The 27,444-nt window shown below is 65.5% G+C and overlaps 1 protein-coding gene across 1 annotated transcript; it reads right to left on the reverse strand.

Annotated features, from left to right (window-relative positions):
• Window positions 1–1,900: 1,900 nt before the first annotated feature.
• Window positions 1,901–27,244, reverse strand: KMT2B (lysine methyltransferase 2B). Its single transcript, XM_038767624.1, is given in 45 exon segments — window positions 1,901–2,255; window positions 3,026–3,155; window positions 3,268–3,351; window positions 3,589–3,696; window positions 3,784–3,961; window positions 4,060–4,134; window positions 4,331–4,468; window positions 4,585–4,712; window positions 4,788–4,889; window positions 4,977–5,038; window positions 5,040–6,331; window positions 6,437–6,658; window positions 6,928–7,088; window positions 7,193–7,271; window positions 7,394–7,514; window positions 7,791–7,949; window positions 8,057–8,194; window positions 8,503–8,588; window positions 8,687–8,805; window positions 8,925–8,998; window positions 9,722–9,826; window positions 9,951–10,046; window positions 10,279–10,463; window positions 10,585–10,698; window positions 10,873–10,990; window positions 11,169–11,264; window positions 11,428–11,574; window positions 13,949–13,993; window positions 13,995–14,063; window positions 14,145–14,243; window positions 14,350–14,447; window positions 15,086–15,364; window positions 15,493–15,548; window positions 16,023–16,293; window positions 16,545–16,698; window positions 16,795–16,896; window positions 17,038–18,277; window positions 18,348–18,969; window positions 19,059–19,134; window positions 22,560–22,829; window positions 23,199–23,338; window positions 23,446–23,650; window positions 23,785–23,979; window positions 24,048–24,247; window positions 27,196–27,244. Coding segments are annotated over 45 exon segments (8,763 nt in total). The 3' UTR covers window positions 1,901–1,979.
• Window positions 27,245–27,444: the final 200 nt, after the last annotated feature.

The raw sequence follows: 27,444 nt of genomic DNA on the forward strand, positions 1-27,444 counted from the left end.
CCCTTCTGCCATGAAGTGAGCCCTGCGGGTCCCGCTGGCGGGGTTGGCGCTGCTCCTACCCAGGGGTCCCGGCTCCGGTTCTCGCTCCAGCCACTGCGGCCTTATCGAGTTCCACTTCCCTTCGGCCTGCTGCTGCCGCCCGTGCCAGGACAACTTGGAGCACTTCCCTCGCCAGGGTGAGCGGGGCAGGCCAGGCCAGGCCGGGGGCCGGAGGGGCCCAGGGTTGGGTTCGGGCTGCCAACTGAGGGGTTCGCGATGACGGTGGCACAGAGGGGGCCCCACTGGCGACCTGCAGGTCCGGCTACGAAAACCCGGGCAGGGACGCGCTGTGCTACCGGATGGGAGAGCCCCGCAACCCCTTAAGCCCCCGGCGCTGCCCACCCCCGCAGGTGCCCATCCACACCCTTCCCCTTCCTCCCCCTCCGTTCCAGCCAGTGAGGTGCTCTGCTGCACCCCGCCACCCCCAACTCCAAAAAGAGCAGCATGGGGGGCGCCAATCTCCACCTCCAGCAGAAGCCCCCCACCCCCACCCCCACCCCGGCATTAAGGCCGTCCCCGAGCCCTGGTCCTCCCACCTCCTCACTCTCTGCACAACACAGTGACCCCTTCCCCCACCCGCCCCATAACCCCCCCTCCAGCGGGAGGCCTTCCCTGCCTCATCTCCTTGACAGCCCCTCAGCCCGGACCCTGGGCCCTCCCTCCCTCCCCCGTCCTAGCCCACCCGTGGCACTTTGGCACGACTTGACCCTCCTGTTGCTTTCTCCTACCCACAAGCCCACTTTAAGAGTCTGAATTCCAGTTTCTCGAAGTCAGAGACTGGGGTCTACAAGCACTACTGTACTTTCCTGAGTGCCTGCCACCTTGTTCTGCAACACAGTGGGCATTCAATACATAAGATTGGGGCATCTCCACCACCCTGACTGTCCGCACCGCCCCCAGACGTCCGGAACCCTGCTAACCAGGACAGCTGGAGATGGGGGCCGAATCTGGACAAGTCCCAGGCGGAGGAGGAGCTGTTAAGCAAGGAGCCCCAAAGCCACCCAGCCCCTGCGTGACCCCCTCTTCCACGAGACCCCCTTCCCCGCAGCCAGCATGGCCAGGTACGTGCTAGCCGCTTCCCTGCTGCTAGGGAGCATTGTGGCACTGCCGCCGCCACTGCTGCTCCATGCCTGGAGGCTCCGAGACCAGGGTAAGTACCACCCCTGCCCCCAAACCCCATCACCCCCGGCCTCCTTCTTCCCCGCAGCGCCCAGCCAACCGGGCCCCACTGAGGAGTGGGTGCTGAAGCCAGCAGAGCCCCCGTTCCTGTGTGCAGGAGGTGCCAGCATGGAGCCCAGCGCACCCCCAACCCCCCCGGGCACCTGGCCTCCATCCATCCCCGCTGTCGGACCTCCATCGCCCCTCGGCACCCGGCCCGCAATGACCCCTGTGCCCGTCGCGGCTGCTGGACCAGCTGGAGGTGCAAGAGGAGCTGGTGCTGCTGCTGGGCCCGGGCCCGGGTGGCAGGGGCAGCGCGTGGGGCACAATGCGGCACCTGGCAGCCCGCTACGGGCTCCCCGTCCCCTGGGTCACCTTTGTCTACTCGCTGCGGCCAGCCTGCTCCCCGCTGCGCGCCCTGCTCGAGACCGTAGTCGCCGGAGACCCTGCAGCCCACGTTGGCCAGCTGGTCGCCCACCTGGAGGCTGCGGGCACTGGCGCGGCTGGCCTAGGGGGGTGCTGGGAGCACGCTGCTGAGCCGGGTCCAAATATGGGGGCTTTATTTTCGGCCACGGGGCCCCTTAAATAAAAAAAGTGCATAGAAAAGAACAGGCTTAGAAACCTTTGTACAGATATCTACAGGTGGGGGCCAGGGAGGGGGGAGGCGGGAGCCCCTGCACCTGGGGGGCTTTCCCCGGGGGGGTTGACCCGGCGCGTGTCTGTGTGTGTGTGTAGGGGTCGCCGGGTGGGCAGACGGGGCGGGGTCCGGGGCTGGCGCAGGCTCAGTTGAGAAAGCGTCGGCAGCGCTTGGTGCCACAGTTGCAGGGCAGCTTGTTGTTGGCGTCCTCGATGGGGAACTTGTAGTCGTAGGTGAGCTCCTCCCCGCGCAGGATGCGGCGCAGCGCAAAGATGACGATGTGCTTCTGGCCCTCCACGTGGATCACGCGCGAGTAGCAGTTGGGCTCGCACGAGTGGTTGATGAAGCGGGCCGCGTTGCCGTGCATGGTGGCATCCACCACGTCGAAGTCGTCCATGCGGAACATGTAGCAGCCGATGCCCTGGGGGCGGGCGGGAGTAATAATAATGGTGCTTGCTTGCACCCATTATGTGCGGACCACCGTTCTAAGCGCCAGGGTAGGTATAATAATAATAATGATGGCATTTGTTAAGCGCTTACTATGTGCAGAGCACTGTTCCAAGCGCTGGAAGGGATACAAGGTGATCAGGTTGTCCCACATGGGGCTCGCAGTCTTAATCCCCATTTTACAGATGAGGGAACTGAGGCTCAGAGAAGTTAAGTGACTTGCCCAAGGTCACACAGCAGACATGTGGCGGAGCCGGCATTCGAACCCGTGACCTCTGACTTATGAGTATGAGTTATGAGGTATGAGTTACTCAGGTTGGACACAGTCCCTGTCCCCACACTAGACTCCCAGTCTTATCCCCATCTTACAGATGAGGAAACAGAGGCACGGAGCAGCGAAGCGGCTTGCCCAAGGTCACACACAAGACGTGGCGGAGTCAGGATTAGAACCCAAGTCCTCCTGATTCCCAGGCTTGGGCTCTATCCACTAAGCCACGATGCTTGCAAACTCACACTGGGGCAGGAGGTGGGGACCAGCGGAATGCTTACCTGGCAACCTTGGGGGGAACCTGTCCACCCTGCAGACATTAACTCCAAGGGGGTCACACTGGGCCCAGGGGAGAGGGTCGGGTGGACCGCGGTCCAGAGTCTGGGGGGCAGGGGCCACCTTTCCCGGGGGACCCGAGGTGGAGGGGGATCCCTAGGGAAGGGGTCTCCCGCGTTCTTGGTCGCCGCGACCCCCACCTTGCCATCGTAGAACTTCTCGCGCTTGTCGGTGAGAACGGAGCGGATGACGATGCCCGAGTACTCGATGACCATCTCGCCTGCGTCGATGTTGCGCTTGCAGAAAAGCCCGCGCCCGTGGATGGCCGACCTGGGGGCGGGGGCGCCCGGTCAGCCGGCGGACCCGGCTAGGACCCCGGAAGAGGCGGGGCTTCTGGCCCCCTCTTCCGCTCCCCACTCCCGGCCCCGCTCCGCCCCCGAACCTGTAGACCCCCACGGCCTCCTTGGACGTCTTCTTCAAGTGACGGAAGCGCATGGCCATGGGCAGCTCCAGGCTGGTGGCGCGCCTGCGGGTACAAGGGGTGGCCGGAGACAAGGAAGTCGGGCCAGGGGGACACGACAGGGAGTCGGGGAAGGGACGGGGAGAGGGGAGTCGGGGACAAGGGACGGGCCAAGAGACAGGGGAGTCGGGCCAGACCCGAGCGAGCATGTGGCGGCCGGGGCCCACGCCTCGGGGCGGTCAGGAGACCCTCAGACCCGTCCTGTGGCCCTCACGTCCGGGGGCCCGGGCCGGCCGGCTGTACCTGGTGGATTTGAGCTGCACCTCATCCTCCTCCTCATCGCAGGCCACCCCCTCCGGCAGCACCCGGTGTTGAGATGCCAGGAAGTTGAACATGTCGAAGGTGCATTTCCTGTGGGGGACTCGGGTTCGGCCTGGTGCCCAGCCACCCCGGATGAGCCGCCGTGCCCCCCCCCACCGGTCCCCGCCAGCCCCTCACCGTAGGTAGACCTCTGCCCGAGCCGCGCCCCGGGGGTTGAGAGGCAGCTCCTCCTGGTCCTCCCCGCGCTGGTGGTAGCGGAACTTGTAGCGGGGGCAGCGCTGGGCGCCGGGCAGCTGCTCTGCCAGGAAGACGACTGCGTCGTGGTGGATCCCCAGCAGGCGGGCCCCGCTCATGCCTGGGGGTGGGCGGGCAGGGGTCAGAGGCGGGCGGGGGGACGGGGGCCCGGGGAGACCTGGAGCCCTCGCAGGTGCCCCACGCCCCCTCCCCACTCACCGCTGAAACTGAGGTGTCGGAGCCGGGCGTGGCCCCGCGCCTCCTGCACTTTGTCGACCAGCGTGCGCCAGGCACCTGGGGAGAAACCGCACTCAGACCTCTTGCCCCCGGCACCGTCGACCGGCGAGGCCTCGCTGAGACCCCACATCCCCGGCAACCAGCCGACCGGCGTGGGGTGAGGCCCGTTCATTCAAGGCCGCCCCCACCCCCTGGGGTCCCTGACACCTGTCGATCGGTTTTGGGCGAGTGCTTGCTCAGCCCCCGCCCTCACCTTCTAGGCTCTCAGCAGTGATGCTGAAGCCATCGTCGCTGCTGATCTCGAAGCGCAGGTGGGGGCCGGGCCTCCGCGGCCCCACGTTCTCCTTGTCCTCGGGGGACAGGGGCTCCTCCTCAGAGCTGGACACCTCTCCTGCGGGGGGTGGAGGGGACGGGCTTGGGATGCGAGACCATCAGGAAAGGGCAGGGGGTGATCGGGCCCCCCCAGTCACTCCCGGGGGTGCGTGTGGCAGCACCGAGGGCCCGTACCTGAGAAACGGGGCCACTGGGGCTCCAGCAGGGCATCCAGGGAGATATCTGCTGCCAGCGGAGGCGGTGGTGGGGACGGTTGGGGGCTGGTGTCTGGCAAGGGCAGCAGCGGAGGGGATGACCTAGGGCTGGGGAAGAGCGGCCGGTCAGCGGGCGGTCGATACGGGTGAGTAAGGCCGGGGCGGGCAAGGCAGGCGGCTCACCTCGGGCCCTCACCCCCAGCGAGTCCGTCGGGCTCCTCGGCCGCGATATCGAGGTTCAGGACGGCCTGCACGGTTGGGGTCTTCATCTGCACGTGGCCCGGCCTGGGAGAGGGCAGAGGGGGGTGAGCGGGCAGGGGGCTGGCCCCTCCTCCTACCCCCGGCGCCCCGGCCCGGGAGCACCGCCATTACCCGGCGCCGTCGTCATCTGTGGGTTCCGGGTCGCCTTCCAGACGCGGGGCCTTGGCGGGGGGGTGGGGTCGCAGGGCGGGGCGAGTGGCCAGCGAAGGTTGACACCCTCTTGGTGCGGGTGGCCGGGCGTGGGGGGCTGGAGGAGGCGTCGCTCAGCAGGAACGTGAGGGGCGGCGGGCAGGGGGGTGGCGGGGGGCACGCAGGGGGTGGGGGGCAGGGGGGTGGCGGCGGGGGTCCCGGAGGGCGCACCAGCCCCATCTCGGGCAGCGCGTTGACTGGCGCGCCCCAGGGGGGCTGGGGCGCGGCGGGGGTGCCGGCGGGCGGGAGCGTCGGCGCGGCAGCCTCCCCGGCGGCCGGGGGCTCTCCGCCCTCCCCTGCTACCTTGACGAACACCTGGCCCAGCTTGTTGACAAGGAGGACCTTGGAGGCGGCGGGCCTGGGCAGCTCGGCCGGAGGGCCCAGGCTCAGCACCCTGACGCCGGGGGTGCCGGGCAGCCAGGAAAACGTCCGCGGGGGCTCGGCGGGGGCGGGCGGCCCGGGCTGGTCCCCGTTGGCCAGCAGGGCGGGCGCCTGGGGGGCCGGCGGGGCCGGGTCCTGGCCGGGCCCCGCCCCCTCCCCGGGCCCCAGGTTCTTGAGCACAAAGTCGACGATGTCCGAGGGCAGGTCCTCGGGGGGCCGGGCCTCCTCGCCTCCGCCGCTCCCCGGCCCCGTGGGGGCGCGGCCCTGGTCCCGGGGCTGCCGGGCGGCTTCGGCCTCGCTGTCCGTGCCGTCGTCCACCCCGTCCAGCTGCTCGATGCGGGGCGGGCCGGGGGCCGGGGGCGGGCCGGCCGCGCCGGGCACCACGGTCGGCGGGAAGTGGACGTAGCGCGGGGGCGAGGCGGCCGGCTCCTCCTCTTCCGAGCTGTCTCCCGGGGCGGCCCCCCGGGCGCCCCCCGCCCCCTCCGCCTCGATCTCCTCCTCCTGGAAAGGCTCGGAGCCCAGCAGGCTGGCGGCGAAGTCCAGGTCGGCGGCGCTCAGGCCGGGCACCACGTCCATGTCCTCCAGGTCGGGACCCAGGTCCTCAGGCGGCGGCGGCGAGGGGGATGGGGCCGGGGGGGACGGGGACGGCCCCGCTGAGGTAGGCGTCAGGGCCACGGCGGCCGAGGTAGGAGCGGGCGGGGGCGAGAGGGGAGACGGCGGGAGAGGGGGGTGTGCCCTGAGCTGGAGAGGGGGAGGTCGGGAGTTGGGGGGCGGGGAGGAGGCCCGCCGAGACGGCCGCGGGGCCAGGGGGCTGGGGCGGCGGGAGCGGCGGGAGGGGGCCGGGAAGTCGGGGTCCCCCACGGTGGGGATGTGGTGGGTCAGCGACGAGGGGCTCCCTGCAGCGGGGAGGAGACCCGGTCGGTTTGGATCCGAGAAGCCCCACCGCCCCGCCCCTCCCCCTAAACCCAGCCCCTCCGTTCCTCCCCCCGCACGCAACTCACCAGGCGAGGGGAGGGGCCGCGAGGAGGCCCCCGCCGGCGGCCGGCGAGAGGGCGAGAAGTTGGGCACTTTGATGCGGGCACCGGAAACCGGCCGGGCTGGAGGCGGGGCGCCGGCCCGGCCCGGGGGCGGCAGGGGCCCCGGGTTCTGGGCTGGCGAATGGCGCTCGGGGGCCAGGGGGCTGGCCGGCTCCGACTGGGGGGGTGAGTCCAGCCTCAGGGGCCCTGCAACGGCAGCCACCATCCCACAGTCAGAGGTCTGTCGCCACCGCGGTGCGTGCGGGACCGAACGTGTGGGGGTGACAGCCTGGGAGGGCGTGGGACCGTGTACCAGAGTTGGGGGTGAGTGCTCGTACACGCGTACACACGTACCCACACACACCAAGGACTGTGAGAGTGTGAGACTGAGGGTGTGCAGGAGCGGGGGGTGAGAGGAAGGGGACACACGGCCACGGGTCGGGAGGGGTCGGCAGCAGATGGCGGGGAAACGTTACCCGCAGGGAGCGGGGGCCCATGGGCGATGGTCCGGTTGTCCTCGGCCACCCCAAGGCGGTCAGGCTCATCCCGCGGCCCCCGGGGCCGGTACTCGAGGACGCGACAGCGGTACCAGCAGCGACGCCGGGCGTCCACCGTGCTCCAGTACAGGCGGGAACACCTGCAGGGGAAGACAGACGGACAGACGGACAGTGGGGACCTCGCCCCTTCTCCCCTGCCCGCCACCCCCGCCCGCCACCGGCCAGTCGGCCAAGCAGGACTCACTGGTATCCGACAGGGAAGAGGCGTCCTTCGCAATCAGAGAGGTCGGACAGCGTGCCCAGGGAGTCGATGCGGATGGAGCCTGGTCGGGCGGGGGCGGGGGGTGTTGGTAGAGCCCTCTGCCAGGCCCGAGGCTCCGACTTCCAGAAGCCCCTGGGGGTGCCCTCCACCCGTCCCCTACCGTGGGGTCTCCTAAGGCCTCACCGATGAGGATGTTGATGACGTCGGGCTCCAGCCCCGTCAGGAACTTGCGTTTAAAGCTGATCCCCTCAAAGTCCACGTAGACCCGGCGCAGGACGTCAAACCCATCAGGAGTCACAATCTCCTGGGAGGCGGGGGGAGAGGGAATGGGGGTGTCCAGAGGGGAGGGGGCGGTTGGGGTTGGCAGAGGCGGGAGAGTGTTGGGGGTGGCTGGGCAGGTCAGGAGGAGGACGTGGTGGTTGGTGGGGGTGGAAGAGGGGCGAGGAGGAAGAAGGGAGGGAGGAGGACAGCAGGAGCAGGAGGTGAAGGGGAAGAAGGGGGGGAAGCAGAAGAGAGTAGGGGAGGGAGGAGAAAGGGAGGAAGGAGGGGAGAAGAAGATGTGTGGGGGGGTGGCACGCACCTTGCCGTCCAGGAGCTCCGTGTGTTTCTGGCAGAAGACCTTCTTGTCGTCCTGGAAGACGCAGCAGCTGGCGCGGGCGCACATGAAGTGGAAGTTGCTGAGGCAGGACGAGAGGCAGCAGCCCACGGTGGCCCCGGGCCGCAGACACAGCTCGCAGCGCTGCCAGGGGCACGGACACAGCCCCGTCAGGAGACGGCAGGCCGTCGGCCCCGCCCCATCTCTCCTACGCTCCCCCACCCCGCCCCCTCCACCCGGCCCCCGCTGACCATCTGGCGGCCGCGGGCCACGGCGGCGTGCACGTTTTTGAGCGAGCCGTCGTTCTCCTCAAACACCTCGGCCGACCAGATGGCGCAGTTGACGTGGGTCCACTCGTTCTGGCCGATGTACAGCAGCCGCCCGGCCTCCTGGGCCACCCCCGAGGGGGTGGGGGTGAGGGGGTCCGTGTCAGGAAAGCTACCCCCGGCACAAGGCGGGAACGGGGCAGAGGAGAGGGGCCACCGGGCCCACGGAGACCCCGGGGTGGCCGGGATGGGCAGCCGAGGGGACGGGAGAGGGGCCGCTGGGCCCACGGGGTAGACAGAGTGAGTAGCTGGAGGTGGGAGAGGAAAGGGCAGATGACAGGGCCCATGGGGCCCAGGGCCATCCCGTGGTGGCTGAGAAGGGCGAGGAGAGGGGAGCACGGCCCGTGCGGAGGGTCGCAGTGGGGTGTTACCTTGGAGTCGGCGTCTCCCTGCTTTAGACAGAGTGCGCACTGCCGGGGGTCCTCGGGGTGGGGAGCCGTCTCTTTGGCGGGCAGGGCTGGAGCGGGAGGGGAAGCGTCAGACCGTCGGGCCCCCGGGGTGCCCCTGCCCCGCCCCCCCCCAGCCCCCAGCCAGCCCGGCCCCTGTGACGGCTACCTGGCGCGGGGATGCCCCCAGGGGGCTGCCCGGACTCCGGGGTTTCCGGCTCCTGCTGCCTCCACTGGGCGTAGATGTGGTCCGTGGACGGGGGCAGCACGGCATTGGGGAGGACCCCGCTGGCATGAGGGGCGGAGTGGATGACTGGGGGTGACGGGAGGCGTCCCCTTTCCCGCCCTGTGGGAGCCCCTGCCTGCCGAGCCTCCCCCAGCCCCCCCCGAGTGCCCCCGCAGCTCACTTGGGCAGGGTGCTGTTGCGTCTCCAGTACTTGGGGTCGTGCCCGTCAAACCAGCAGAATGCCGACTCCAGGAGCTGGGTGGGGATGGAGGGGAGGAGAGGCGAGAAGACCGGGGCACCGAGGCCAACAATGTGGGGTGATACTGGGTTCAGCCTGCCTTCCTGGGGCCGGTTTGGGTGCCCGGGTCCCCCCAACCCGTCAGCCTCACAACCGTAAAACTGGGCTGTAGAAACCCCATGAGGCCTATTTGCCCGGCCAGTCACTTCACTTCTCTGGGCCTCAATTACCTCATCTGTAAAATGGGGACCAAGACTGTGAGCCCCAGGTGGGACAGGGGCTGTGTCCAACCCGATTATTTTGTGCCTACCACAACACCTGGCACGTAGTAAGAACTTAACAAATATCATAAAAAAGGGGTAACTTGAATGTTAATAAGGCAGTGAGTGACACAGTAGCTCTTAAAATGGGTTCACAGGGAGTTTGGTGATGCCTGTCTACTTGTTTTGTTTTGTTGTCTGTCTCCCACCTTCTAGACTGTGAGCCCATTGTTGGGTAGGGATTGCTTTTATCTGCTGCTGAGTTGCACTTTCCAAACGCTTAGTACAGTGCTCTGCACACGGTAGGCGCTCAATGAACGACTGAATGATCGAATGAGTGAATGAACGAACTGACCCCGGGCCCAGGGAGCAAGCGGAGGGGCAGGTAGGGATGGGCAGATGGGACACAGATGACTGGATCCGGGGGTGAGGCGGGTGGGCGGAAGCATGGATGGAGGAGATGGGGATGGATGGACGGACCTTGATGAGCAGCCCCTTGGCCTGGCTCCCCGCCCGACGCTCAGCCGCATCCCCCTCCTCTATATGGCGCAGCAGGATGCCCACCACGTCCTCAGTAAAGCTGTGCTGTGGGCGGAGGAGGGCGGGTCAGAGGGCCCCTAAGAACCAGGAGCCCCCCTCCCCGCCACCAGCCCCACTCCGGGCCCCCATTCCCCCCATCCCTCCCGGCATCCCCGGCGCCCTCCCTCACCACGGAGCTGTAGTGACCGTCCTCGAACAGCTGGCTGACTGCCCGCAGGTCACACGGCCACCGGTGCGCGGGCTGCTGGGAGTCGGCCGCTCCGCACTGCAATGGCCCCGGGATGGGGTCTGGTGGAGAGGGGGTCCCCTCACCCCCAACCCCAGCCGCCCCACCCTCTCCAGGGATTGAGGCATCAACTCTATTGCACCATACTCTCCCGAGTGCTTAGCGCAGCACTCTGCACGCGGTAAGCGTGCGATAGATACCAGTGATTGACCGACTGGGGAACATCTGCCCCTCCCAGAGCCCAGGCTGAACCGTCCCGCCAGCCCTTTACCTGGGAGCACTGAAGGAGCGGGCCGGCCAACTTGGCTCCTAGCAGCCCCTGCAGCACCTGGCGCAGGCCCCCCCGCAGGGCCCCGTCCAGCGCCTCCCGCCACCGCGGGGGCACGGTGCCCGTGCAGGGGCCGCAGGTGTACAGCACCGTGTCCGGCAGCCCCGACAGGATCTCGTAGCCCTCGTCTGCAGCGGGGGGACGTGGGGAGGGATGGAGAGGGAGAAAGGGCTCCGGCTGTCGAGTTTGTTTCCCGCCGGGCTTCCCCAGCCCCCCGCTGGGGCTCCGCGGCCCGGGGCCGTCACCCACCTGAGAGCCCCTCGCACTTGGCGTGCACCCAGTGATCACACTGGGCACACTGCATCATCTTGCTGTCGTAGTCACTGTCCTCATAGCAGCGTGTGCAGATAGGGCAGAAGTTTCCTGGAGCAAGAGCCAGGCGGGCGGTAGTCAGGCAGGAGACGGATTGAGGGGGGAGGTTCAGGGTAAAGAGGCATAGATCCATGAAGATCAGGCCCGGACCGCTGCTCCCTCTCTCCTCCCCTCCCCACAACTCAGGCGCCCACCCCGCCCACCTCCTCCCCGGCCCCCACCCACCTTTCTCGAAGAGCTGCGTGCAGGCAGGACACAGGCTCAGGTCTCCCTGCCACTCGCTGTCCCAGTTGCGCCCGGGGGCCGCCCCACAGCTCTTGCAGCGCACGCAGGCTGAGCAGATCTGGGCCGGGGCCGGGGATACGTCACAGGGGGCCCCGGGGACGGGGGGTGAGGGAGACGGATGGGGGACGGGCACGAGGGATCGGGGATGGGGAGATGTCACTGGTGCCAGGGGCAGGGAGGGATGAGGGCCAAGGCAGGGGGGATGAGGGTGGCAGGGGTCGGGGGTCGGCTCTCACCCAGTGTTGCCGTCTGCGGGCAGCCCGCGTTGGGTAGCTGGGCCCCAGACAGGCAGGGTGGTAGGCGTGGCGGCAGCGCTCACACTCCAGGAGGTGCTGGGGGATAGAGGGTGGAGGGGGAGACCGCCCGGGGACCCGTGTCGGGATCAGCGCCTGGCTTCGGTCCCCCGCGCTCCCCCGGGACCCCGACCCGGCGCTCCCCCAGCTGGGCCTCCCGGTCCCTTCGTCCCCACCTCCGGAGCCCAGCCAGCAGGCCCACCTTGGTGCTGCGACCCTTGCGCCCGCAGACGTGGCAGAACTTGCAGCGTCGGCAGCACCAGGCGTCGTGGTGCTGGGGCGCCGGCCGCTCCCCCTCTTCCAGGCAGAAGGGATGGAATGGGTCACAGCACACCTGACAGAACACCAACTGCGGGCCCGTCCACGGCACCGGGTCAGGGGGTGGGGCCGTGGCCGGGGCAGACACAACCCGCGGGGCTCAGGGCTCAGATTGGTGAACGTGGGGATCCGTGTGGGGGCGGGGGTATGCGGGGGGGACACACAGAGGGGTCAGAGGGTGGGGTCCTTGAGGGGGCATCTGAGGGGCCACAGGAAGGTCCCAGGGGGTTGCTCGGTCACGTCTGGGCCCCCGGGGTCAGGGTTGGGACTGCAGGGGCTGGCCAGAGGTGGGTACCACAGATTGGGTTCTTGGAGCGGGGGTGGGGCACTGGTCAGTTCCACCGGTTGCCTCCACTTTCCCTCCTCCAACTCCCTCCTCAACCCTCGGCAATGCGGCTTCTGCCCTGTCTCTCCCCTGGGTCACCGACAACCTCCTTCTGGCCAGACCCATCCGACCCTGCTCCGTCCCGGTGCCCGGAGACCTCTCTCTCGGCAGCCTTCGACGCCGTGGGCCACCCCCTCCTCTGAAAAACACTACCTAGCTAACCTCGGCTTCTCTGACACTATCCTCTCCCAGTTCTCCTCCTGCCTCTGCGGACACTCATTCTCCGTCTCTGCAACCATCAACTAATCCACCAACCTATGGTATTTGAGAGCCGACTTTGCATGGGGCAGAGCACTAAGCGCTTGGAAGGGTACAACTCAACAGACTCCGTAGATGTGTTCCCTGTCCCCAAAGAGCTTATAGCCTGGACTGAGCTTTCTCTTGGGGAAAATGATCCGAACAGCGGATGAAGGAAAGGCTGGAGTGGGGAGAGACAGGAGGCAGGGAAGTCAGCGAGGAGGCTGATGCAGTAGTTGAGGCGAGAACGGATAAGGGCTTGGGTCACGGTAGTACCAGTTTGGATGGAGAGGAGAGGGCAGATTCTAAGGACGCTGTGAAGGTAGAACTGACAGAATGTGGTGACAGACTACACACGTGGGTTGGACTGAGAGAAATAAATGGAGAACGACGCCAAGGTAACGGGGAGGATGGCGGTGTCGTCTGCAGTGAGTGACTGAAAAGTCAGGGGGAGGATGGGGTCTGGGCGGGAAGATGAGGGGTTTTGTTTTGGACACAGTTAGCATGAGGCGGCAAAGGGACACCCAAGTAGAGACGTCCTGAAGGCAGGAGGACATACGAGACTGCAGAGGAAGGAGGTCCACCTGGGAAACATCCGCACAGAGAGAAGGTAGCTGAAGGCCCCACTGTTGGGTACGGACCGTCCCTGTATGTTGCCAACTTGTACTTCCCAAGTGCTTGGTACAATGCTCTGCACACAGTAAGTGGTCAATAAATACAATTGAATGAATGAATGAAGGCAGGGATATTCAGGGGAGTGGGTGCGGGTGGAGAACACAAGGGGACTTAAAATAACAGGCTCCGCCTCCTCCACCCCCCTAGCTGGGTGGGGGTGGCCCTCCAGGCTCGGTTCTGGCTCTCCATCTCTTCTCCTCTGCCACACACTCCCTAGGAGAACTCATTCGCTCCTGAGGCTTCAACTAGCGCCAGACGAGTCCTAGGTCACCTCTCCTCGTCTCTAGGCCTCAACCTTGGCACTCTCCTTGACTCCTCTCTCTCATCCAACAACCACATTCTGTAAAGTCATCAGATCCTATGAGTTCTTTCTTCACAAAAGGCCTCCAGAATCCGTCCCTTTCTGGTTGAACTGCTACCACGCTGGCCCAAGCACTTCTATCTTGCCTCGACTGATGCAGGAGCCTCCTTGGGGACCTCCCTGCCGCCGGCCTCTCCCCTCTCCAACCCACACTGCGATCTGTTGCCTGGATCGTTTTCCTAAAACATCGTTCTCTGCACATCTCTCTGCTCCTCGAAATCCTCCAACAGCCAGCCGCTCCCTTCCTCATCGAGCAGAAACTCAAGGCCGCCGACTCTAAGCCGCTCCATCAGCTCTCTCTCCCCGGCCTATCCTCGTTCCTGTTCCACTCCAGGCCAGATGGCACGCTTCGGCCCTCTCAGGCCCACCTGCTCACCGGGCTTCATTCTTACCACTCCCACCGTTGACCGCTTGCTCGTATCCTTCCTTCTGTCTGGAATTCCCTCACGATTAAACATCGGGCCATCCGCTGCCCTCCCCGTGTTTGAAAGGGTCACGGGGTGGGGAAGGGCCACAGGGATCACAGACCGGGGATTCCCAGGAGCAACAAGAACCCCAAGAATGATGGGATCGCAGCAAGTGGCTCTCAGGCTAAGGAACCCCAGGGACAAAGGAATCACGGGCAGGGGGCTCTTGGGCCAAGGAACTCCAGGGACGAGGAAATCACAGACCGGGGAATCGCAGGGAAGACGGGAACGTGGAGACTTTGCGGGACGAGGCAGGGATGGGTGGCCCGGGGGTCCTAACCTCGTGCAGTCCTTTGCTGGCACAGAGCAGGCAGACGAGGGGGGGGGCCGCCGGGCACGGAGGTGAGCACACTCAATCCGCCCATCAGCCAAACGTTTTCCAGGTCACAGTCCTCCTGCGGGACGGCCAAGGGGGTCGGCGAGGCCCGAGGACTAACCTCCCCCACCCCGCCCTTCCCAACGGGCCCCTCTCTCACCTTGAAATCAACCCGCACGCGGTGGACGCCGTCTGGTGACTTCTGCTTCCCTGCCCAGCCGTTGGGGAAGGAGGGAAATGTGCCAGCTGCTGCAGCATCCTGGGGGAGGCAGGTGTTGGGGGTGTGTGTTGCGGGGAGTCCATCAGACGGGCTCTGGGGTCTGACGGGCAGGGTTTCGGGGGTGCGTGTGAGGAGAGGGTCTCACCTTCTCGGAACGCCGCCGAGCCTTGAGCTGCACCACAGGCTGCAGCGTGACCTTCCGGGGGCGGCTAGGCTCCTCCGCGGGCTCGGGCAGGGCCATCTCTGCTAGAAGGGATCAGGTCTGCCACCGCCGCACCCACCACCACATCCATCCCCGCGTCCGTCGCCTCATCCACCGCCTTGTCTGTCAATGCGCTCGTCAGTGTGTCTGTCACCGCTTCCGTGACCGTATCCAACTCCACGCCTATCACCTCATCTGTCACCGTGTCTATTGCCGCGTTCATCACCCGATCCACCGTCACGCCATCGGGTCTATCACCGCACCCATCCCCACATCCGTCATCTCATCTGTCCAGGCCAACGCCACCCGCCAACTCATCCACCGCTACAGCGGCCACCACCATGCGCCCGTCTCCTCCCCGTCCGTGCCCGCCACCGTACCCGTCCCATCTGTGACCGTGCCTATCACCGTGCTGGGACCGCTTCCATCACCGCGCCCCTCACCCCGACTACTACCGCGCCCCGCCACGCCATGCATCGCTGTGCTCATCACGTCTATCGCCGCACCCGTGACCTCTTCGACCACCGCACCAATTCACCTGTCACACCGAGCCCACCACTTCACCCGTCTCCCCACGCCTGTCATTTCATCTTTCGCACCCTATACCCGTCACTTCATCCGTCACCACGCCCATCACTCTGCCCTCCCCCTCGATGCTGAGTGACCCAGTGCTCCTCACCCAACTCCCGGGCGGCTCGGCGGCGGGGAGGGGCCGGGGGCGCCCCCGACTCCGAATCCTCAGAGTCCTCGAAGATGTCGTACGACGGCCGCTGCTTGACACAGCGCCGGGCAGACTTGCGCTGCAGCAGTAGGGGGTCGTGGTCCTCGGGGCCGGTGGGGAGGGCGGCCGAAGCCTCGTCCCGGCCCCCGCTGCTCCGCCGCAGGGCAGGGGGCCCTGGGGACGTCTCTGGAGATTCATCCGAGTCCCAGGGCAGCAGCGGTTTCACCAAGGTGCGGCCTGTGAGAAGGGGGCGATGATCATCCTCACCCCCATGGCCCCCCGATGATCCAGGGCCGCTGAGCCTCCACCACAGGTCGCCCCCCACCACGGTCCCCGCTGCCCCCACCCCCCCCCAATCCAGCGACCTTTCTTCGCCAGCCGCTCCATCTTCCTGGCCTCAATCTTATCACACTTCCGGTACCTGGGCAGGCAAAGCCAGAAGCATCAATGCGGGGACCGAGGGGGGCTGAGTTTAGTTATTTCTATTACTGTCGGTCTCCCTCCCCAGACTGTCGTCTTCTTGTGGGCAGGGAATGTGCCTGTTTATTGTTGAATTGTGCTCTCCCAAGCGCTTGGCACACTGCTCCGCACGCAGTAAGTGCTCAGTAAGTACGATTGAATGAATGAATGAATGAATGGGGGGAGGGAGAGGCCGGGAGACGGTCCAGGAGTGAGGCACACCCTACGGCTACCTCTCTGGCTTCGGGACAGCAGTTCATGGTTCCTTCTCCTCCCAGGGTGCATATGTGTGCGTGCGCATGCACATGTGCACCCTGCCTGGCCACCAGCCCACATGCCCCCACCTCCTACTCCTCCCAGCGCAGTTCTGAATCCCTGGGGCCTCTGGCCTGCACCTCCGCCCCGTAGCCCCAGCCCGCCACCGCCCCTGGCTCACACGCAGCACTGCTTCTTGGTGTTGGGGCCCCCAAACTTAGGCTTGTCCAGGCAATTGGCGCAGGCCCCGCAGTCCTGCAGCCGCAGGCAGCCCTTGCAGCGCCCACACCGTGCCATGCGCATCTTCTTGCCCCCGTGGGAGCCCATGGAGCGGCAGGGGACGGCGGCCAGGGCTCCGACCGCCCCGGGCGCTGTGCCGCAACCCGCGGGCTCCGCCTTCAGCCGCTGCTGACGCATCGCCGTCCGCTCCGTCTCTGAGGCCGAGGATGTGTCTGGGGGGGCGGCGGGAAAGGTTGTCGGCGGGCGCCCAGTAGCCCCGGCCGGGATGTGCTGCCCCCCGCCCCTCCCCGCCCCACTATCAGGGCCTCATCCTCCGTGGTGGTCTGGAAGTAGCCACTCCCCCGGCCCCTCCTCAGCCTCGGCCAGGTTGCGCTCCCCGCCGCGGGTCCCGGGCCTCACCCTCTGCGGCGGCCAGGTGGTGCCGGCCACCCCCCGCCCCCCACCCCCACCGCCCGGGCCTCACCCTCTGCGGCGGCCAGGTCGTGACGCTCCCGCAGGGGCAGGGCGCTGAGCCGCGGGACGTCCTCCGGCACCATGGCCCGCGCCTGGCCCAGAGCCACCGCCGCGTGCCGACACACGTGCTTGATTCGGGGACCCTGTACGGGGGACTCGGGGCCCTGCACGGGGCCGGGGGTTGGGGAGAGAGACAGACCGGTCAAGGGACGTGGAGGATGCATCCCCGCTCCCACTCACCCGGCCAGCATGCCCCGTACCGCGCTTCTCTCCTTCTTGGTCTCCGCTGGCTCCTCCTCCAACTTCACGGGGCTCCGGGCCGGAGTCCCCACGGGCTCCTCCGGCTTCACTCCCGGGCTTGGCTGTGGAGGACAGCGGGGGTCGGGGGAGGTGTCGGAGGAGCGGGGCAGCGGACCCACACACAGACGCGCACATCCCTGGGGCTCGGCTGCGTCAGGGGGCACCGCTGGGACGGCCGTGCGGACGTGGAACCGTCTCCTCACCGGCAGAGGTGCTGCCTTGTGGTGTTGCTGCTGCTGCTGTTGTTGCTGCTGCTGGTCAATCTTAAACAGCTGCACCTTGGCCTTCTTGAGGAGACTGAACATCTTCTCCTCGACCCCGGAAAGGGCCGGAGGGCCGGCGGCCCCCGGCCCGGACCCCTCCCCTTCTCTGGGCCCCAGGTCCTCGGGGGGGCCCGGGCCCGGGGAGCCCGGCGGGACGGAGGCTTCGGTCTTGGCGGAGGTGAAGCGCGGCAGGCTCAGGTGATTGGTGCGGCCACCGGAGCGGGTAGGGGGCGGGGCCTCGGGTTCCGTGGGGGACGGGGCCTCGGCAGGCGGGGGCGGAGGGGGCTGTGGGGGCAGGGGAGCCTGGGGCTCCGGCTCCGGACCCTCGGGGCCCACGGCCAGCGACTCGTAGATCTTCAGGTGGGCCTCGCTGGGGGTGAACTGCGGTGCCCTCAGGAGCGGGGGCCTCCGGGCGGGGGGGCCGGGAGCTGGGGCGGGCGTCGGGTCGGGGCTGAGCGAGGTCCAGCGGAAGGTGGGCTCCCGGAGGATCGAGCGTCTCTTCTCGGGGAGCGGGGCCGGTGGAGGCGGCGGGGGCAGGGCCGGCGGGGAGAGGGGCATCAGCGGCGGGGATGCGGCTGTAGGAGGGGGAGGGGGCGACCCGGGAGCCTCTGGGGGCTCTGGGGACTCTGGGGCGGGAGTAGAGGGGGGAGGAAGAGGAGAAGGAGGAACAGTAGGAGGAGGAGGAGGAAGAGGAGGCGGCGGCTGCTCCGCCTCGGTCCGGGAGGGCCGGGGCGGCTCCTCGTCCATGAAGCGGCGGGGGGTCTTGATGAGGCGGGAAGAGCGGGCGCTGACCACAGGCATGATGAACTGGCGAATGTTTTTCAGGAACGTGCCCGACTTCGGGGAGGGGGCTGGGCTCTCCTCAGAGGGTCCCCCGGCCGGGGGGCCCGGTGGCGGGGGCCGGGGAGGGGAGGCGCCGTCGGGCCCGGCCCGGGCGGCCTCTCGCTCGGCGCGCTGGCTCGGGGTGAGGGGGGGGCGCCACCTCTTGCGGCAGGATGGGGCGGGGCTGCCAGCCGGCGGAGGCGTTGCCGGGCCTTGGGGCGCAGGGGCGGCGGAGGCCCGGGCCTCGGCTGGGGTCCTCTCCTCTTTCTCCGCGGGCCCCCGGGCCCTCCCGGGCTGCCCCCGCCGCGGCGGCGGCGGCCGCCCCCAGCGCTCCCAGCGGCCGGCCGGGGCCGGGGCCCTCCCCGGGGAGGCGGCCCCCCGCCCGCCCCGGCCCCGCCGGCCGCCGCGCCCTCGCCCCCCGTCCGCGCCCGCGCTCGGGGGCCGTGCTCCTCTTCACCTTCTTGGCCTTGGAGACAAACTTGAGCGGCAGGGGGACGCGGCCTCGCCCCCCACCCCGCCCACCCCGGCCGCCCCGCCGGCCGTGGCCGGACCCCTCCCCGCCTCGCCGCTGGGGGCTGGGGCTGGGGCTGGGCACGGCGCTGGAGGCGGGGCTGGGCACCGGGCTGGGGGAGGAGCCGGGTGCCGGGCTGGGCACCCTCCTCTGGCGCTTCCAGCCTCCTGCCTTGCGCTTCCGGGGGGCCGGGGGGGGCGTCGGGGTCTCTGTTCCCGGGGTGGCTGCCGGAGGCGGGACTCCCGGTGGCTTCTTCTTGAAGGAGCCCGGGGGCCGGCCGCGCGGCCGGCGAGCGGGTGGGGGCTGTTGGGGGGTTCGGCCCCGGGGGGCCGGGGGGTCCTGCCCACGGCGCAGCAGTTCTGCCAGGGCCTGCACCATCCGTTCCTTCCCGGCCTCTCGGCGCCGCCGCCCCGAGGGCTTGGCCGGAGGGGGTGGGGGTGGGGGTGGGGGCGGAGGAGGGGCAGAGGCCGCCTCCCCGGGCTGGCCGGGCGGGGTCGTGCTCCTGCGCTTGGGGCCTCCGCGGCCTTTGGGGCTCCGGCCTGCGGAAAGACGGGCGGGCGGTGAGGCGGAGGGGGCTCACGGGGGTCGGGGGGAGGGACCTCGGCCACCACAACCGCCCCTCACTCACCTCGCTGGGACCGGAGTGCTGAGCGCAAGGAACTGGGGGGCTCATCCTCTTCTGAGTGGAACCCCTGAAACTCTTCCTAAGGAGGAACGGATGGTGGGAGTGGGAAGCCCGCACGATCCGCTCCTCTGGTGCCTCGATCTTGCCTACTTCGCCGCCGACCCCTCACCCGTGTCCTACCTCTGGCCTGGGACACACTCCCTCCTCAAATCCAACAGACGATTAACCTCCCCTCCTTCAAAGCCTTATCAATGGCACGTTTCCTCCAAGAGGCCTTCCCCGACAAAGCTCCCCTTTCCTCTTCTTGCACACTCCCTTCCGCATCGCCCAGATGTGCTCCCTTTATTCATCCCCCCCTCAGCCCACAGCGATTATGCCCACACCTCTAATACACTCATTTATATTGCCACCTGTCTCCCCGGCCTAGATTGTAAGCTCACTGTGAGTCGGAAATGCGACTGTTTATCGTCGTACCGTACTCTCCCTTAACACTCAGTACACTGCTCTACTCAACAGTAAGCGCTCAATAAATACAACTGAATGAACAAACCGAGGGAGTGAGGGGAACGCGTCAACTTGTCTGTCAGAGGTCAGGCAGGCCCTGGCCGGCCTTCGCTCTGGGCTGGCACGAGCCGTCCAGCGGGCCTTGCGGCTTTCAGCTGTGGCAGCAGCCCCGGGGGCTCTGCTGGGGTTCGGCAGGGGGACCGGTGTTCGGGGTGGGGAGAGCGCTTCCCGCTCGCCCTCTGTCCACGCTGTCATTGCATCGGGTAGATGGCCCAGCCGGCTCCAGGACCGCAATGGAGGTGACGCCCCAGAGCTCGGACCCCACTGCTCCTGCCCCCGGGGCTCTTCCTGCCACTCCCGGCCATCCCGGCCCATCCCGCCTCTGCGCTCCAGCCCAGTCTCCTCGCTGATCCTGCCCTCGAACTCCCCACGCTCCTGCCCGCTCTTCCTACTGCTCTCTGCTCCGCAGCTCCTGGCCCTGTGCTCCCTGTGCTCCCGTCCCTGTGCTCCCCTGGCTCCTGCCCCTGTGCTCTCATCTCCAAGCTTCCCACGGCTCGTTCACACTCTGGGTCTGTCCCAACCAGTGTTTATGGCTCAGCAGAGGGCCGAGCCCCATCTGGGCCCAAGGTGTGGCTCAGGACTTTCATTTCCTCCTAACCTGCCCCCCTGACATGCTCCCCTGACCATGCTCCCCTCTCCCCACCCCCTCAACCCTAGACCCCCACTTCCTCCTAACCCAGACCCCTAAAACCCTCAGGCTCCTGTCCACCCCACTACATCCCCACTCTAGACCCCCCTTCCTCCCAATCCAGCCCCGACATCTCCTCTGGCTCGCTCCTGCCCATCCCATCAGCTCCTAACCCTAGTCCCCTGCTTCATCTTACTCTGGCCCTCTGACATTCCCCCTACGTAATAATAATAACGGTGCTATTTGTTAAGCGCTTACTGTGTGCAAAACACAGTTCTAAGCGCTGAGGGGGGGATACAAGGTGGCCGGGTTGTCCCACTTGGGGCTCACGGTCTTCATCCTTATTTTACAGATGAGGTCACTGAGGCACGGAGAAGTTAAGCGGCTTGCCCAAGGTCACACAGCTGACAAGTGGCAGAGCCGGGATTCGAACCCATGGCCTCTGACCCCCAAGCCCGCGCTCTTTCCACGCCGCTTCCCCCTACATGGTCTTGTCCAACCCAACGCTTCCCAAACCAAGACATTTAGTTCCTCCTATTCTGGCCGTCTGACACCACCCACAAGCTCCTGCCCATCCAATCACCTCTCCACCCTAGACACCCCGCCCACCCACCCGCTTCGTCCTAACACAGCCCCCCGATACCCCCAGGCTCCCGCCCACCCCATCGCCGCCCCACCCTCAACGCTCCCCTTCCTCCTAACCTGGCCTCCTGACATTCCTCATCCCAGACTCCCGATAAGGATAATCATAATGCCGGCGTTTATTAAGCTCTTACTGCCCGCAAAGCACTATTCTAAGCGCTGAGATAAACACAAGGTCATCAGGTCACCCCACGCGGGGCTCCCGGCCTCAACGGATGAGGTGACCGAGGCACGGAGAAGTGAGGTGACTTACCCCAAATCACGCGGCTGACAAGGGGCAGGGCCGGGATTTGAACCCATGACCCCTGACTCCAAAGCCCGTGCTCTTCCCACTGGGCCACGCCGACTTGTACTTCCCAAGCGCTCAGTCCAGTGCTCTGCACACAGTAAGCGCTCAATACGATTGATTGATTGACTCTCTACACCTTCCACTTCCTAACCGGGCCCCCAGACACCGTCTGAGGCTCTTGTCCATCTCGTCGTTTTCCCACCCTAATCCCCTGCTTCCTCCCAACCCGGCTCCCTGACGACCCTCCTCGGGCTGCTGCTGCCCGCCCGCCCCGTGGCCTCCCGGCCCGGGACCCCAACTTCCTCGTAACCCGGGCCCCTGCCCGCCCTTCTCAGACTCCGCCTGTCCGCCCGAGATCCCCCCTGGCACTTCCCACCCCCCAAGGCTCCTGTCGTCCGGCCCATCGCCTCCCACCCCAGAGCCCCCCGTTTGCTCCTACTCTGACGGCCCTGTGACCCCACCGTCCTGTCCCTGCCCGCCCCATCACCTGTCTCCCCCGCCTCCCTCTGCCACCCTCGGGCTCCTACCCACCGCATCACCTCCCCACTTCCTCCTAACATCCCCCCAACCAGACTCCGGTCCGCCCTATCTCCCGCCTTCGCCCCGGTTCCTCCTAATCCGGCCCCCTGACACCAGCCCCGGGCACCTGCTTGCCCCACGGCCTCCCGGTCTCCGACCCCCACTCTAGACTCTCCCCATAACTCTCTTGTTCTCTGTCTCCCCCTTCTAGACTGTGAGCCCACTGTGGGTAGGGACCGTCTCTGCATGTTGCCAACTTGTACTTCCCAAGCGCTTAGTCCAGTGCTCTGCACACAGTAAGCGCTCAACAAATACGATTGATTGATTGATTGCTAGGTAGGGACCGTCTCTACACGTTGCCGACTTGGACTTCCCAAGCGCTTAGTCCAGTGCTCTGCACACAGTAAGCGCTCAACAAATACGACTGATTGATTGATTGTTGGGTAGGGGCCGTCTCTCTATGTTGCCAACTTGCACTTCCCAAGCGCTTAGTCCAGTGCTCTGCACACAGTAAGTGCTCAATAAATACGACTGATTGTTGGGTAGGGACCGTCTCTACATGTTGCCAACTTGGACTTCCCAAGCGCTTAGTCCAGTGCTCTGCACCCAGTAAGCGCTCAATAAATAATACGACTGATTGATTGTTGGGCAGGGACCGTCTCTACACGTTGCCACCTTGGACTTCCCCAGCGCTTAGTCCAGTGCCCTGCACCCAGTAAGCGCTCAATCAATTCGACTGATTGACTGAGGGCCCCTCACACTCCACCCTCCGTAGCCTCCGTAGCCCCGGGGATGTCCTCGTCCCCCGTCACCCTCCGCGGCCTCCGGTCTGCTCGGGCCCGGGCCCGGGCCCTGCTCTCACCTCCTCGTCGTCATCGTCGTCCTCGTCCTCATCGTCGTCGGCCTCGCCGCCGCCGCCGCCGCCGCCCGCGGGGTCCGGGTGCGGCGCCCGGCCCCGGCCGCGGCCTCGGCCTCGGCCCCGGCCTCGGCCCCGGCCCCGGTGCGAGCCGTTCCACAGGCGGCGGAGGCGGCGCAGGCCCCGGCGGAGGCCCAGCAGGCGGCAGAGGGCCGTGTCCTCCCCGGGCGGCGGCGGGCCCCCCGGAGGCCCCGGCGGCGGCTGCTGCTGCTGCTGCTGCTCCGCCGCCGCCGCCGCCCCGCCCCGCCGCAGCGCCACCCGGGCCCGCTCCGCGCCGCCGCCTCCGCCGCCGCCGCCGCCTCCTCCTCCGCCGCCTCCTCCTCCGGCCCGGCCGCCCCGGCCGCCCCCGCCGCCGGGACCCCCGCGGGCGGCCCGGGAAGCGGCCCCGCGCCAAGCCAGGCCCCGGGCAACCGCCGCCGCCCGCCGCCGCCGCCGCCGCCGCCATCTTGGCACCGTGAGAGGGCCGGGGAGGCGGGGGGAGGGGCGGCCCGGGCTCCGGGGAGGGAGGGAGGGAGGGAGGGAGGGAGGGCGGGGGGCGGGGGGGGAGGGGCGCGCGCCCACGACAATAACAAGCGCCGCCGCCACAGCGCCCCGGCCCGGCCGGCGGCAGGCGGCGCGCCCGCCGCGGGGCACCACGGGAGATGGAGTCCGCACGCCCCGAGACCCCGCCGGGCCCGACGGGCGCCGCCCGCGCGCGGAACTACAACTCCCAGGGGGCAACGGGGCTGCGGGGAAGAGCGGGAGGACGTGGGCGGGTGGGGGAGGGGGGGACTCGAGGAGGGCGAAGAAGGGGGGAGGGAGAGGGAGAGGCGGGGGCGCGCGCGCGCGCGGCCGGACAGCAGCTCGAGGGCCGCCGGGACTTGGAGTCCGGACGCCTCTCCGCGGAGTCCCGCGATGGGGACCGACAGACAGCGCCCACCGCAACTGCCGCGGCCAGGCCCGGGGGGCGGGGCCGGCGCCCGGAGTCCGCCGGGAGTTATAGTTCTCCCTCGCCGCCGGCTCCATTGTCCCGACCGCGGCACCGCCGGGCCTACGGACTACAACTCCCATGGGGGGCGGGGGGGGCCACGTGGGAGCGGGAAGAAGGTGGAAGTGAGTGACTCCCTACGGCCTGGACCATGGGGAGTGTCTACTCATAACAGTGCAAGGGGGAGGGGACCGTCCAGGAGACTTCCAGGGTCGCCGTTCTGCAGCCACCATCGTCTTCGGGGGGCGGGGAACGCCCTTTCGGGCCCTTAGGGCGGGTGGTTCTCCGGCTGGACCCGGCGAGCCGCCGCGCGCATGCGTGCGGGGCGGCGCCGCCTGGGAGTTGGAGTCCCGGGGGGGCGGCCGCGCGCATGCGTGAGGCCAGCCGCCGCGGCGCCGCCTGGGAGTTGAAGTCCCGGGCGTCGCTGCCGTGACGGGTCCAGGTGGGAAGACGTGGGATGGAACTACACGCTCCCGGAGCACCGCCCACGTGACGTCCGGCGAGGCGGGAGAAGCCCGGGGGACCATGCCAACGCGCCCCGCAGCATGCTGGGAGTTGTAGTCTGGGGCCGCCGCGCCCCGCAGCATGCTGGGAGTGGTAGTCTGGGGCCTCCGGAAGTCCCGCAGCTCCCCAGTGCGGGCCCTGCGGGGTCCGCCGTCCTGACACACTGTGCGTTCAGCGGAACCGCCACGCCCGGCATTTGTACTCAATAAATGCGCACGGTGTGCGGAAAAGCCCTCCCTCCCCACATCAATCAATCGCATTTATTGAGAGCTTACTGTGTGCGGAGCACCGTACTAAGCGCTTGGGAAGTCCAAGTTGGCAACATAGAGAGACAGTCCCTACCCAACAGTGGGCTCACAGTCTAAAAGGGGGCCCACATCCGCCAAGCTAGCTCTCTTCCTCCCTTCATCATCATCATCAATCGTATTTATTGAGCGCTTACTATGTGCAGAGCACTGTACTAAGCGCTTGGGAAGTACAAATTGGCAACATATAGGGACAGTCCCTACCCAACAGTGGGCTCACAGTCTAAAAGGGGGAGACAGAGAACAAAACCAAACATACTAACAAAATAAAATAAATAGAATAGATATGTACAAATAAATTAAATAAATAAATAAATAAATAGAGTAAAAAAAATATGTACAAACATATATACATATATACAGGTGCTGTGGGGAAGGGGGGGAGGTAAGATGGGATGGAGAGGGGGACGAGGGGAAGAGGAAGGAAGGGGCCCTACTGAGAGCTCACCTCCTCCAGGAGGCCTTCCCAGACTGAGCCCCCTCCTTCCTCTCCTCCTCTCCATCCCCCCCGCCTTAATAATAATAATAATGGCATTTATTAAGCGCTTACTATGTGCAAAGCACCGTTCTAAGCGCTGGGGAGGTTACAAGGCGATCAGGTTGCCCCACGGCGGGGGGGGGGGGGGGCTCACAGTCTTGCTCCCCATTTTACAGATGAGGGAACTGAGGCCCAGAGAAGTGAAGTGAATCTCCCCCTTTTAGACTGTGAGCCCACTGTTGGGTAGGGACTGTCTCTATATGTTGCCAACTTGTACTTCCCAAGCGCTTAGTACAGTGCTCTGCACACAGCGCTCAATAAATACAATTGAATGAATGAATGAAAAGCACTGTACGGAGCTCTTGGGAGAATGTAGCGATGATAATAATGGTATTTGGAAAGTGATTACTAAGCTCATGGGCAGGGAATATGTCTTTTATTGTCACACTGTGCTCTCCCAAGTGCTTAGTACAGTGCTCTGTACACAGTAAGCGCTCAATAAATACGATTAAATGAATAAACATGTGCCAGGCACTGTTCTAAGCACACACAGTAAGCGCTCAATAAATACGATTAAATGAATAAACATGTGCCAGGCACTGTTTTAAGCACACACAGTAAGCACTCAATAAATACGATTAAATGAATAAATATGTGCCAAGCACCGTTCTAAGCTCCAGGGTAGATACAAGATAATGGGGTCAGACACGGTCCCTATCCCACACAGGGCTCACAGATTACAGATGAGCTAACTGAGGCACCGAGAAGTGAAGTGATTTGCCCAATGTCACACAGCATGTAAGTGGCAGATCTGGGATTAGAACTCAGGTCCTTATGACTTCCAAACCCATCCTCTTTCCACTAGGCCAAGCTGCTCTGTATATTACTCTCTGACAGTACAGTTAGTAATGATAATAATAATAATGGCATTTATTAAGCGCTTACTGTGTGCAAAGCACTGTTCTAAGCGCTGGGGAGGTTACAAGCTAGTAGAACCTAGCTCTGCCCTCTGCCCTCAGTCTAGTGGGGGACATGGGCCCCAAGATAAATTACAAGAAGGAGTAACCATCATTAATAGCATTTATTAAGTACTTACTGTGTCCAGAGCACTGTACTAAAGTGCCTGGGAGAATACAGTACAACAGAGTTGGCAGGCACAATCGCCGCCCACAACGAGTTTACAAAGTACAGCAGTGTGAGGTTCCGAGGCAAGTACACAAGCGTATGGACGGACACGTGGGGGGGTTTAGGTGGCAAAATGCTGAAGTGGCAGGTGGGGAGATGAGATCTCAATTGGGGAAGCCCTCCTGGAGGAGATGAGAACAGTGTAGTGGCTACAGCACAGGCCTGAGTCAGACAGTCGTGGGTTCTCATCCCGCTATGCCACTCGTCTGCTGTGTGACCTTAGGCGAGTCACTTCCCTGGGCCTCAGTTACCTCATCTGTAAAGTAGGGAATGAGACTGTGAGTCCCATGAGAGACAGGGACTGGGTCCAACCCGATTTGGTTGTATCCACCCCAGTGCTTACTACAGTGCTTAACAAATACGGCTGTTATTATTATTATTATTATTATAATCGCAGAAGGGTTTTGAAGATGGAGAGGGTAGTGGTCGGATAGATTGCGGGTCTGTGGCATAGTGGATAGAGCACAGGCCTGGGAATCAGAAGGTCATGGGTTCTAATCCCAGCTCTACCACTTGTCTGCTCTGTAACCTTGGTCAAGTCACTTCACTTCTCTGGGCCTCAGTTACCTCATCTGTAAACTGTGAGCCCTATGTGGGATAGGAACTGTGTCCAACCAATTTGCTTGTAACCATCCCAGCACACAGTACAGTGCCTGACACCACATAGTAAGCGCTTAACAAATACCACAGTTACTATTATCACCATCTTTAGGGGAGGGAGTTCCAGGCAGGAGGAAGGGTGTGACTATGGGCATGAGAGATGAGAACAAGGCCCAGTGAAGAGGTTAACTTGAGAAGAGTGAAGCATGAGAGTGGGAAAGTGATGATAGGTCAGGGGGACATGGTTGGACACAGTCCTTGTCCTACATGGGACTCACAGTCTTAATCCCCATTTTACAGATGAGGTAACTGAAGCCTAGAGAAGCGAAGTGACTTGCCCAAGGTCACACAGCAGACAAGTGGTGGAGCTGGACTTAGAACCCAGGTCCTTCTGACGCCCAGGCTCTAAACCCTTGGCCACGCTGCTCCATCCACCCCGTGTCATCCCGGGCCTTGCTTGGGTCTCCACTGACTGTCACATTGGGCCCATTCTTCCCTCTTCCCAGAGCTCCCTCCCGCTTCCAAAGCCCCATCCCTCCTCACCTCCGAAGTCGCCTCCTCCAGGTAACCCCGTGGTCCCCTCTTCCCCCATCTTCCAGCCCAGGTCACCCCTCTCCTTCTCCAACCCAAGTCTGCGTTCCTGCCCTATGTAGTGCCGTTTAGTTCATTGCTTAAGTACTTAGGTAAGGAACAGGTCTGTTATATTGTTGAGTTGTATCCTCCCAAGCGTTTAGTACAGGGCTCTGCCCGCAGTAAGCGTTCAATAAACACAATTGTTTAATACAGTGCTTT

This window comes from Tachyglossus aculeatus, chromosome 26 (assembly GCF_015852505.1).
Source record: "Tachyglossus aculeatus isolate mTacAcu1 chromosome 26, mTacAcu1.pri, whole genome shotgun sequence".
In the NCBI taxonomy this organism is placed as follows: Eukaryota; Metazoa; Chordata; class Mammalia; order Monotremata; family Tachyglossidae; genus Tachyglossus; species Tachyglossus aculeatus.